The sequence below is a fragment of the Notamacropus eugenii genome, chromosome 4, assembly GCF_028372415.1.
Source record: "Notamacropus eugenii isolate mMacEug1 chromosome 4, mMacEug1.pri_v2, whole genome shotgun sequence".
Classification (NCBI taxonomy): Eukaryota; Metazoa; Chordata; class Mammalia; order Diprotodontia; family Macropodidae; genus Notamacropus; species Notamacropus eugenii.
The window spans coordinates 321,631,424-321,643,902 of record NC_092875.1 but is presented as its reverse complement, the minus strand read 5'-3'; the positions used below and the strand labels follow the sequence as shown (position 1 = coordinate 321,643,902).

Sequence of the window (12,479 nt, the reverse complement as noted above, 5' to 3'; positions counted from 1 at the left end):
CTGGTCTGGGAGCAACCAGAAACTTTTTTGCCCAGAATGTGTGAGTAATAGAGTTTCCTCTCCACAACCACCTGGCCTCCAGTTCTACCAGGCCAGCACTGGGGGCTGAGATTCAAATAAGCTGCTCGGTTCCCCCAGGGGCTTTTGGTGGGGGCAGGAACACCATTCAGTGTGACATAAAGATCAGCTGCTCAATTCCTCCAAGGAGCATTAGATGGGGACAGGGCCACCACACAGGGCTGAAGTAAGGATCAGCTGCTCAGTGCCCCCAGGGGTTTTACAATCCAACAATGGATGTGGGCTGTTGTGGGAGCTGCTGCTGCCCTAGAGCTAGAGGAAGACCCACTCCCTTCACAGCTGAAAAAACCCTCTCACTGTCCTTTGCCGCCTGTGGCCTGTGGTTTGAGGGATCTACAAACTGCTGCTAATGCTGCTGGGGATTCTGTCCCGAGGCCTGCTGCCTGCTCCTGTCCTCCTCCTGGCACCATGCCAGGCGGCCAAGGCTGGGCTGGGCTCTGCTCAGCATCTTTTGCAACAGACATTTCCCATGGGCCTTTCAGGTCACCCTGGGCTGGAAATCTCCTCCACTCTGTTGTTCTCCACTTCTGCTGCTCCAAAATTTGTTGAGAGTCCCTCCCTACAGGTATTTTATGGGCTGTGTGGGGAGATGCATACGTGTACCTTTCTACTCTGCCAACTTGGCTCCGTCCCTCAAAGGTTTTCTTTATAGTGGAGTATATACAAGGTGCTCAAGGAGAAGACTTTTATCTTTTGCCAGAATTCTGGAACATGGCAATTGTCTGCCCATTGTGAGCTCTGTTCTTACTGAATATTGTGTTAGATATTTCTACACACTTATTACAATGATCTTTTTTCAGGGTTTTTCTGCCTAGTATCTAATAACTTGAGCATTGCTTTGATTAGTCTCATTCTATCCAGATAAGTGTGGTGAAAGGTCAGAATCTCCAGCCTTGGTTTTTGATGTACAACTGTTGGTTTTTCTGATCTCTTGTAATTAAAACATCCCTGAAGGGGTCAAAAATTTATTGGCCTGTTCACTTATTTTTCATTAATTTTTTTGTGTTTATGTTGTTGTGATTGTATGAATCGTTCTTCTGGTTTGGTCCATTCAGTTTCACAGAGATTAATCACAGAGATGATAGTTACCCAGTCAACCTTTTTATTTTGAATATGTAGAGAGTGGGTTATATCCCTTAATTAAATAATAATTAAATATTCTTTTTATGTTCAGTGAGGCAGCTTTGGCAGAGTGGACAGAGAGCTGGCCTTTAACCTAGAAGGGTCAAATCTTGCCTCCTCCACTTACCGGCTGGATGATTCAGTACAGGTTATTCAACTTTTTCAATGCCCACAAGCAACTTTCCAGAACTATGCTAATTAAATCACATGTCTGGTTATTAAAAAAAAAAAAGCAAATAAGATTTCATTGAGTTATAAGATATACAGATTTTCCCGAAAGAATATCAAAATTAATTGTTTAATTCACAAAAATGTTAATTTTTCTTGCACCTCAGACAATAGGATTCTTATTTATCTTGGGATAAGAATGTCTTGTGATGCCTAATTCTGAAGGGTTCATGATTTAAAAAAAAATTTATTCTGAACTTAAATAAAACCTATTTCCATAACATAGTAGAATAGAAAAAAAAGATGATTGTGCACAAAGCTATAAATCTTTTATGCAACATATATTCCTCTTAAATATATAATAAAGTTATCATGTAACTTTTATTTCTTTTTTTCTTTCTTCCCCCTTCTCCCTCGAGATGACTACCAGTAGACATAAATGTGTGTGTGTGTGTATATACATACACAGAATTATTCTATACCTGTTTCTTTTTATCAATTCATTCTACGAATGCAGATAGCATCTTCCTTCATATGTGCTTTGTTATTAATTTGGGCATTAATGATAGTCAAAATGACTTACATCCTCAAAGTTATTCTTAAAACAGTACTGCCTTTATTGTATACAGTGTTCTCTTGGTTCTGTTCATTGCACTTTTCATTATTTCATGCAAGTCTTTCCATGTTTTTCTAAAATCATGACACTCATCATTTCTTACAGCACAGTAATATTCCATCCCAGTCCTATATGGCACAACTTGTTCACCCATTCCCCAACTGACAGGTATCTCTACAATTTCCAGTTCTTTGCCCCTACAAAGAGAGCTACTATAAATATTTTAGAACATATAAGTTCTTTTCCTTTTTCCCTAATCATCTTTGGAAACAGACCTGATAGTGGCATTGCTAGGGGAAAGGTTCATGATTTTTTTAAACAAAGATAGACAAATCATAGGATTGTAAACTTGGAATTGGAAGGGTCCTCCGAGGTCATATTGTCCAACTGTCTCATTTTGTAAATGATAAAAAAGCTGAGGCCCGTACAGATAAAATTTATTCTTCAAGCATACACAGGTGACAGTTAGGATTCAGTCCCATGACTCTAAATCAGACAGTCTTTCTACTACCCCTTTGAGAGAGGTATGAAGGCCAGAGAGTATTTCTCTATGGTAGAGGTGGGAGAGCAACAGAGGAGGAGTATTATAACTTCGAACCAAGCTTATTTAGAAAATAGCCAAATTAGGAACATGAACTGGAAACACAGGCAGCAAGCAGATTCGATGTATTTAATTAGTAAGCCTGACACCAAGCCAGCTCTCGGTGGAAATGTTTTCTGTCTTCATCTCAGGAAATATAGCAATATATAAACTGATGTAGGGGCAGCTAAGTGGCAAAGCAGATAGAGCACTGGAGCTGGATTCACGATGACTGAGTTCAAATCCAGCTTCAGACACTTACTAGCTATGTGACCCTGGACAAGTCACTTAACCCTGTTTGCCTCCATTTCCTCATCTGTAAAATGAGCAGGAGAGGGAAATGGCAAACCACTCCAGTTTCTTTGCTGAGAAAATCCCAAGTGGGGTCACGTAGAATAGGACAAACTGAACAACAACAATGAAAATTATATAGTCCTATTCATCCTTCACAATATCATTAAATTCATGATTGATTTTTTAATATTTTGGGTTCCAAATTCTCCTTCCCCCACCTATTGAGAAGGCAAGCAGTATGATACCCATTATACGTAGGAAATCATGCAAAACATTTCTGAAAATTGTCACAAAATTCTCAATGCCAGTGACTAGTCAACTCTAGACACCGGATGCCCCGCTCCTTGGACTCTGATGCCAGCATTCATTCATGTGTAATAGGGATTAAGTTGCCTGATATTCAGCTATGCCCATCAGAGAGAGCTTGTCATCCTTTCCTAAGTACAGTTTCCCCAAGCAAGCTGCCCTTCAGAGTCATCTCTCCACTTAGGCATGTCTCAAATCACTGTTTTTTCTGTGTCATTTTCCATTTTCACTATCCCTGCTGTCATTAACTTTAGTCAGGCACAGGCCTCTTTGGATTATTATAATGTCCATTTAACATATTGTTTTTCCTCTCAAGGGAGTGTCTGACGGAGCTGGAGCAGTGATCTTAGCAAGTGAAGATGCTGTTAAAAAGCATAGCCTGACCCCACTCGCCAGAATTGTGGGCTACTTTGTATCTGGATGTGATCCCAATATCATGGGCATTGGTAAGTTACCCTAAAAATGAATTGCCTGCTTCCATTGATTTTGATAAGAAGTGAGATTTTTAAAGTAATTAATTTAGCTATGTCGCTAGGCAAATCCCAAGTCCATTATATAAATAAGTTCTAAAAAGACAGGCCATCAGCCACTCAACCAGAAGAAATTTATTGATCAACTACTGTGGTGCCCAGCACTGTTGCCTATACTGTAGGAATAACCCCCCTCCACCACCACCACCGAAGAAAAAAGACAGAATCCCTTTTCTCAAGAAGTTTATAATCTAACTGGGGAGAAGACTGATTCCTAAGTCCAAAAGTCCAAGGTTGGTGCTCCTCCCACTGGACCATGATGCCCCCTGCAAGTATGGAGATGGGGGAGGGGGGAAAGTAGGGTCCTAGCTCTTCAAGTTCAGCATCATTTATCATAGACTGACAGAGAGAGCAAAGACATCACACTGAGAAAAGAAGGAAAAGAAACTTCCCATCCTTGGGGTCCAGACTGTCTCGAGGTTTGAGGATCTGGTTGTTTTGACAAGAGTGATCAGAAATTACTGTGAAAGAGTTGCTTTCCCTCCCTGGGCTTGAATAGAGCAACAAAAGCCAAGTCTTTCAAAGACTCCAACTTCCCCTCACCCAGCCCCATCCACCAGCTCTGCAGTATCAGTACTAGTATATCATTAAATAGTTTGACAAGGAGAACTCCTATATTTTGGGAACAGCTGGGTGGCACAGTGAATGAAGCTCTGTGCTTGAAGTCAGGAAGACCTGCATTCAAATTCAGCCTTAGACACTCCCCAGCTGTTTGTGATCCTGGGCAAATTTTGGGTGACCTTGTTTGCTTCAGTTTCTTCATCTGTAAAATGGGGGTAACAATAACACCTACCTCGTCTCGTTGTGAGGATTAAATGAGATAAAAATTGTAAAGCTCTTAGCATAGTGCCTGGCACGTAGTACACACTACCTAAGTGTTTTGTTGTTGTTCAGTTGTGTCTGACTCTTTGTGACCCCGTTTGGGGTTTTTATGGCAAAAGTACTAGAGTGGTTTTGCCATTTCCTACTCCAGTTCATTTTGCAGATGAGAAACTGAGGCAAACAGGGTTGAGTGACTTACCCAGGGTCATACAGCTAGTAAATGTCTGAGGCCAGACTCAGGAAAATGCCTTCTTGACTCCAGGCCCAGCACTCTGTGCCCTCTGCCACAAAGCTGCCCCTATATAAATGTTAACTATTATTATTATTTTATGGGAAAATAAGCAGAAAAACAGGCCATCCATTCATCAGGTACTTCCTGAGCACCTGGATAGATAGCATAGTCTCAGGATGTCCAGTTCTTCAGTTGTCCAGAATAATTGTTCAGTCACCAGGTATTCATTAAGCATATGTTGTTATGTTCCTGACCTGGCACTATGCAGAGTGCTAGGGATATAAGGATAAAAATAAAATGATTCTTGTTCTCAAGGAATTTCCGTTCTATCAAAGGAAACTACATACATACATACTTGTATGTGTGTGTGTGTGTGTGTGTGTGTGTGTGTGTGTGTGTGTGTGTGCAGAGATACAATATATATACAAAGTAAGTATAAGGTAATTTGAAGGTCACAAGACAGTAGCAGCTGAAAGACCTCATGTAGGAAGGGATGGTTGAGCTGAACTTTGAAGAAAACTAGAGATTCTTGAGAGACAGAGGTGAGGAGGTGTCTGCATTCCAGGTATGTAGGCCAGAAATGGAGATGGGAGAGAGTCTATCGTGGGAGGAATAGGAAGAAGGCAGAACACTTTTGGCTAGAATATAGAATGTGATGGGGGAGAAGTCAGACTTCTGGATGTCAGGAGGGCTGTCCAGAGATGAGGAACCTACAGCCTTGAGGCCACATGTAGCCCTCTAGGTCCTCAAGTGTGGCCCTTTGATGAGATCCAAACTTCACAGAACAAATTCCCTTAATGAAAGGATATGTTCAGTAAAACTTGGACTCAGTCAAAATGTCACAGCCAAGGACCTAGAAGGCCACTTGTGGCCTTAAAGCCTTACATTCCCCACCCCTGGGCAGCCAAACAGAGAAATTTGCATTTGATTCTATAAGCAAGAAGCTTGTAGAAGCTGTGGGAGCTTCTTGTGCAGGAGAGATTCATGGTTCTCCAAAGGCTTTGACAATATCATTTTGGTAACTGGAGGGTGGGATGGAGAGTGGGAAAGGCTTGAGGCAGGAAGACCAATTCGGAGGCTATTGGTATAGTCCTCATGGGAGGAATTGGAGTCCTGAACTAGGCTGAAAGGGATGTATTTGAAAGACATAAATGTAGTCAAGTAAACATTTATTCAGCACTTGCTATGTGCCAGGCTCATCTGGTTTAGCACTGGAGATATGAAGAAAGACAAAAAAAGTCCCTGTTCTGGAAGAGCTCACAGTCAAATGAGGGAGACGCTGTACATACAACCCTGTTCAGACAATCTACAAATATATAAAGGAAAAATAGGAAATAATTACCAGAGGGGAGGGTACCAGAACTAAGGATTGAAGAAGGCTTCCTGTAGAAGATAAGATTTTGGCTGGAACTTGAAGGAAGCCAAGAGACAGACCTAAGAAAAAAAGGCATTCATTTGTGAGAAACAGCCAGTGAAGAGACCTGTCCAGAGTCAGGATAGAGATGGAGTGTCGTGTTGGCACGAAAAGTGGGCCAGGACCACTAGAATGTGGAATATACGGAGTGTATATTAAGGTGTAAAAAAAACTGAGAGGAAGGGAGGGGGGGGAGGTTATGAAAGGCTTTGCATGCCGGCCAAAGGATTTTATATTTGGTCTTGGAAATGATAGAGGGAGAAGTGCTTTCATTAACTAGTGATACCTCTAAAAGCTTAGCCTATATTCACTATAATCCATGTCTTTTGATCTAGTTCAGACCTCTTGTCTGCTGTAACTCACATTTATTGTCCCATACTGCCTCTACTGGAGACCAATTGATTCATTTTCTAAATGATCGAAATGACTGTCCAAAGTCCTACTACTAAGTACTATAAATCTCAGTGTTGTACAGTAATTAAAATTCATAATGATCAGCCGAAGTCACCCAGAAAAGGTTAAATTCTGTTCAGGATACTCTCCTAGGGAAGATGAGCATGTTCTATATTTTAGAAAGATTTTGATGGAAAATGGCCAAAATTAAATTTTAAACATGAAAACCTTTAATTAACTTCACTTGTTTAGGACATTGATAACAGAACATGGCAGCCTTGCAAGATAACTGACCCATTACATGACCATAAGAACCATGCCATTCTGTGCTTTGAAAGGAACTCAGAATCTTTCATTAGAGCTTTTATCAAGTCATTACCTGAACAGAGGTAGAGAATCAAGTTGATATGGTTTAATAGGCTCACCTAGGCAACATTTAGACCTAATGGAAGTTTTGTTTGAGAAGTGAAATAAGCCTGTTGTTTCAGCTAGATGATGAATTGAAAAGAGTGCTGTGCCAGGCCTGTGTCAGGAAAACTGAGCTTCCTGAATTAAAATCTGGCCTCAGACACTGATTAGCTGTGTGATCCTGGGCAAGTCACTTAACTCTGTTTGCTTCAGTTTCCCCATCCGTAAAATGAGCTAGAAAAGGAAATAGCAGATCACTCCAGTATCTTTGCCAAGAAAGCCCCAAATAGGGTTACAAAGAGTTGGACATGGCTGCGTGACTGAACAACAGCAAGGTTTCTCCCACACTTGGGAACTTCAGTGTTGTCTTCTTAGTCATAGAATAATAGATTTAGATAAAGAAGTGTTCATTAGGGGATATCGAGCTCAACCCTCTCTCTTTACAGATGAGGAAACTGAGGCATAGAAAGACTAAATGGATGACTTGTTCAGGGTGATGCAGCTAATGCATAAGGCAAGATTAAGTAGAGATCTTACTTCCAAGTCCAGTGTCCTATGCTAACAGTTCTCAGACTTTGATCTCAGGGCCCTTTTATACTCAATCATTATTGAAGACCCCAAAGAGTTATTGTTTGTGTGGGTTTTATCTGCCAAGACTCACCTTATTAGAAAATGTAATATTTATTCATTAAAAGTAACAATGAATCTATTACATGTAAGCATAGATTATCTTTATGAAAAATAAGATTTTCCAAAACAAAAAAAGTTTGAGAAGCAGTATCATTTTGCCTATTTTTGCAAATCTCTTTAATTTCTGACTTATTTATTTATTTATCTGACTTACATTTCTGAACTGTTTTCTCATCTGCTTCTCCATTCAGTCTGTTTTGTTTTGGTTGAAGCATATGAAGAGAATCCAGATATGTAGTTGGAAAAAGGAGTATCTTAAAAGGCACATAATGTCTTAGTATTATTATGAAAATAGTTGTGACCTTGCAGACATCCCCCTTCCCACCAGAAACAGGTGTTGGGGACCCGCAGGAGTCTGTTGAAAACACTTTGAAAACCACTGCTCTATACCATGTCTTGTTTTATTAGATTTCCATACTTCTAAATATGCTTTGCTAACAGTTCCTATTGTACTATAAAACCCATTTTTGGTGCTTAATGACTGGGCATCTACTTTATTTCCAGTTCTTTGCTATCAAGAAAATTGCTACTAGAAATACTTTGGTGTATGTATTTGGTGTATCTTGTAAAGTGGCATTTCTACTCAGTTTTTTACCTCATGGCCCCAGGTCATAGAATTCTTGCCCCTTGTAAATTTAAAAGGCATGACCGTTGTACATTCACTCTCTACCAAAGTACTTCTTTTATAGTTCCTGTTGGTGGGGTGGGGATGCTGGCTCTTCAGCATCTCTGCATAGCCTGGGCTCTCACATATGGAGAGGCTTCAAGGCTTTCTATTTATTTTGTTTTTGTTTGGTTCTTTTTGGAGGGGGGAAGGCAAGGCAATTGGGGTTAAGTGACTGCTCAAGGTCACACAGTTAGTAACTCAGGTCCTCCAGATTCCAGGGCCGGTACTGTCCTCACTGTGCCAGGGCTTTCTGTTATCTGAGAACCAGCTGAGCTCAATTGAGAGAATTGTATCACAAGGCAGACTGGCTAGAAGGAGATGAATTTTTTGGCCATGGTGATTCAAATCCTCCACTAAAGCAGAGGAGTGCTGTGAGCTGAATGGAGAGTAGAGGGCTGTACTGATGGAATCATAAATCCCTCACGTCAGTTCTGTAGTCATTAGTACTCATGGAGTGTGCAATAGAGGTGTACTAAGACTTCTGTGAAGGTTTGACAAGGCCTTTTCAGGGCTGCAAGTCCATCTTTGGTGTCCACCTGTCACCAAACTCTTACCTGTGGCTCTTAAGAAGCTGTAGCATGCTCAGTGGCCACACCCCAGTAAACCATCTTGGCAGACCAACTAAACCACGTTGAGGGTAACTGACAGACCTCAAACCTGTCAGTGAGTTAGGCAGATTTAAGCATGTGAAGACATCCCTCAGTGGAATGGCCAGATGAGAACAATTTGTTCCAACAGCCATGAAGGCAGCTGAAGCAGGCCCTGCATTTAGAGCTCTACATTGAGATGTAGAGATGTCAGACATCTAAGACATCAAGGTCATCCACTGCATCCCTGCTCATCACCAGTAATCATACAGGTAGACCAGGCCATAAGCATATTATTGTTCTAATTCCTTAAATGATGATTGATTCATCTGGTTTACATTTTTAAAGATGCAGTTAGATGGTGCAGTGAATGGAGCACTGGGCCTGGAGTCAGGAAAGCCTAATTTCAAATCCAGCCTCAGACACTTATTAGCTCTGTGACCATGGGCAAGTCACTTAACCTCCATTTACCTCAGTTTCCTCAAGTATAAAATGAGACTAATAATAGCACCTACTCATCAAGTGAAATAATATTTGTAAAATGCTTATTACTACAATGCCCAACACATAGTGGATACTTAATAATTGCTTATTCCCTTTATCCTTTCCATGTAGAATTTCTCCATTATTTCTAACATCTTTCCCACAAGGCACCTTATCATTTTTTTCCATAGCCAGTTGTATTTACTCTAACATTGACCTTCACATTAAGAGATGCTGTTGCCTCTGCTGCTGTTACCTTCCTTGTGCCCAAGTGTGACTGAAAGGACACTGCTGCAGTCTTTGCCATACTGGGTGTGCTTGATACAAGCATAGTTCATGGATGACATTAACTGTACCGTACAAGAAGCTTTAGCAGAGTAAAGAGCATTAAACACTTGTTTATGATCATCCCCTCATCTTCAGTTCTGCACTTAGTAATGACATCCTAGACAGCCTTGCTACTGGGCTCAAATTTCTCTTTCTTCGTGATCTCAGATTTAAAGCATTTAAAACTCTTCTTCCTCTGACTTTGTCCAGTCTTTCCTGCCTTCTTTCTTCCCTTTCTCTTCCCACACACCTTCCGATCCATCTACATTGGGCTCCTTGCAGTTTCTTAAATGCACCACTGCATCCCCTGTCTCCTCGTCTGTCCCTCACACCTTGGCTGCCCTCCCTCCTCGCCTCCACCCCGACTTCCTCCAACTCAAATCCCATCTTTTGCAGACAAGGCCTCACCCTGTCTAGTCCTCCCTCTGCTGGTCGTCTGCTTTCCGATTACCTTCCTCTACTCTGTCTATATCTGGTACGTATCTAGTTATTTATGTGCCTTCTTCTGCAGTAGAACCTAAGCTTCCTGAGGGTAGGGACTGCTTTCTTGCTTCTCTTGATATTCCTAGCACTTAGTACAGTGCCTTGTGTATAGTAATTGTTTTAAAAAATGCTTAATCACCAATTGACTGAGTCAATTAAGTTGTGCTGAAGGATGTGGGGCAATTATAGGATCACAAAATCTGAGTAGGAAGGGATCTGAGGTTGTCCAGCCTATATTAGAATGAAGTAATCCTTCCGTTAGGAAATTAGCTTCTTTGTTCAGGAAAAGGAGATACTTTGTGGTCCATTTATCACTAATATATATAGTTTTAATTCTTATAGGTCCTGTTCCTGCCATCAATGGGGCACTAAAAAAGTCTGGGCTGAGCCTGAAAGACATGGATTTGGTCGAAGTAAGTGTTCTACCTTTTACAATATGAATGAGGGACCCATCACCATGGCCCAGTGACTTTCACCTTAGCACTTTCTTCTATAGTAATAATAATAGTCAATATTGACACAAATAGCACTTTAAAGTTTGCAAAGTAGTGCCATTAACATTGAAAAATGTATCCAAAGTCTTTCCATCCTGCTCAAAGCAGACCTGGTGATATACTGATTGCATATCTGTTGCCTGAGGACCAGCATGAATACATTGATAAAGGCTCAGTGCCGGGTTATCAGCAGTGGTGGAGGATGGTTTGAGTACAGCACTCTTGTGAAGACTCTGCAAAGTTAGAAAGAGGTGGCAATTTGCATAGATCCTTAAAATACTGGAGTATTAGAGTATTTTATACTTAGCTTATTGGTCCACATTGCCAGCATGTAAATAAGAGTTAAACCCATTCCACAGGTGAAGTGAGAGCTAAAGTAACTTGCCCATTAGAGCAAAAGCTCTAAGAGCAGGGACTGTCTTTTGCCTCTCTTTATATCCCAGAGGGTTAGCACAGTGCCTGGCACATGTGCTTAATAAATGTTTATTGATTAATTGATTAACCTCAGGGCATTCAGTAGATGGTGGTGGGGTCAAGCATAGAACTGAAGCTTTTTTGCTCCGAGTTCACATGATCTGTCCACTAGAACATATGGTCATTAACCAATTAACTGTTTGAGTTAAGAACTAAAGGGTAAGAGAAGGGAATAAGTATTTACTAAGTACCTGTGCTAAGCACTTCACAAAATATCATCTCATTTGATCCTTACAACCCTAGAAGGTTGGTGCTATAATGGTGCTCCTTTTCCATTTGAGGAAACTGAGGCAAACCAAAGTTAAGTGATGTGCCCAAGGTCACACAGCTAATAAGTGTCTGAGGCTGGATTTGAACTCAGGTCTTCCTGATTCCAGGCCCAGCAATTTAACCACTCTGCTACCTAGCTGCCTAAGAGATTTATATAACCCAAAACAAGCCATATCTACTGTTTCTACTTTGATTCAGTGATGAGTTCACATTCTAATTTAAATTTATGGATTTGGAGACTTTAATTTCTGTAATTAAAATCTTCATGGGGCTAATTGTAACCCCTACTGACCTCCATTCAAGTATCAGAGAACTTCCTAAGTTTATAGTAGCATACAAATCAGAGGTGATAAAGAAACCAAACTCAGATCACATGCCTCATTGCCATTCTTGGAGGACAAAAAATGAAACATATCTTCCTCCTCTCCAGTAGAGAAGTAGGGGACCACAGTTGTAAGCTATTTATTGTGTATGGTGTCAAACGTAGTTAGGATAATGGTTTTGCTTAACTTTTGTTCTTTTTTAGCAAGGGAGAATTTTTTTGTAACAAGGATAGAGGCAGCATGGTATATTGGGAAGTTACTTTGATTTAAAAAACAAAAGCATCAGTAAAAAGTAAAAGGTCAAAGTTTAGAAAAGCCTCAAAACTGCTTGTGTCTTTTGTGTCTACATATACATTTCTGTCTAGTGCAACCCAGTTTATTGGAAAATACTGGATGGCTGACACCATGCTGGTCCAGCTTGGGAGGTTATTCTGTGTCCTCTTTTCTGACAATTTTATGAGGAATCCCCATATTAAGGTAGAAATAGGAAGAAAGGGTACCCTCAGTACTCTTTATATACACATAATTTCCACTGGCATTAATGTAGTCATGTAGATCCATTGATTGACTCACCGCAGACACCATGATTCATCCCAGAACCTTTCCTCCCTCCTAAGGAGGCTTGCCACTAAAAGCCTCCAGTTCCTGCATCTTAATCGCCATTTTGTAGGGAAGAGAAATAATAGAATCAATCCATTGACAAGTTTGTTGTTATTAA

General features: G+C 40.7%; 1 protein-coding gene across 1 annotated transcript in view; it reads left to right on the top strand.

Moving 5' to 3' along the window:
• Nucleotides 1-12,479, top strand: part of LOC140502855 (3-ketoacyl-CoA thiolase, mitochondrial-like) — a 42,452-nt gene that overhangs the window by 23,565 nt on the left and 6,408 nt on the right. The window contains exons 7-8 of the mRNA XM_072606913.1: nt 3,481-3,610; nt 10,543-10,613. Coding sequence (XP_072463014.1) covers nt 3,481-3,610; nt 10,543-10,613 — 201 coding nt within the window. The remainder of the gene's footprint in view (nt 1-3,480; nt 3,611-10,542; nt 10,614-12,479) is intronic.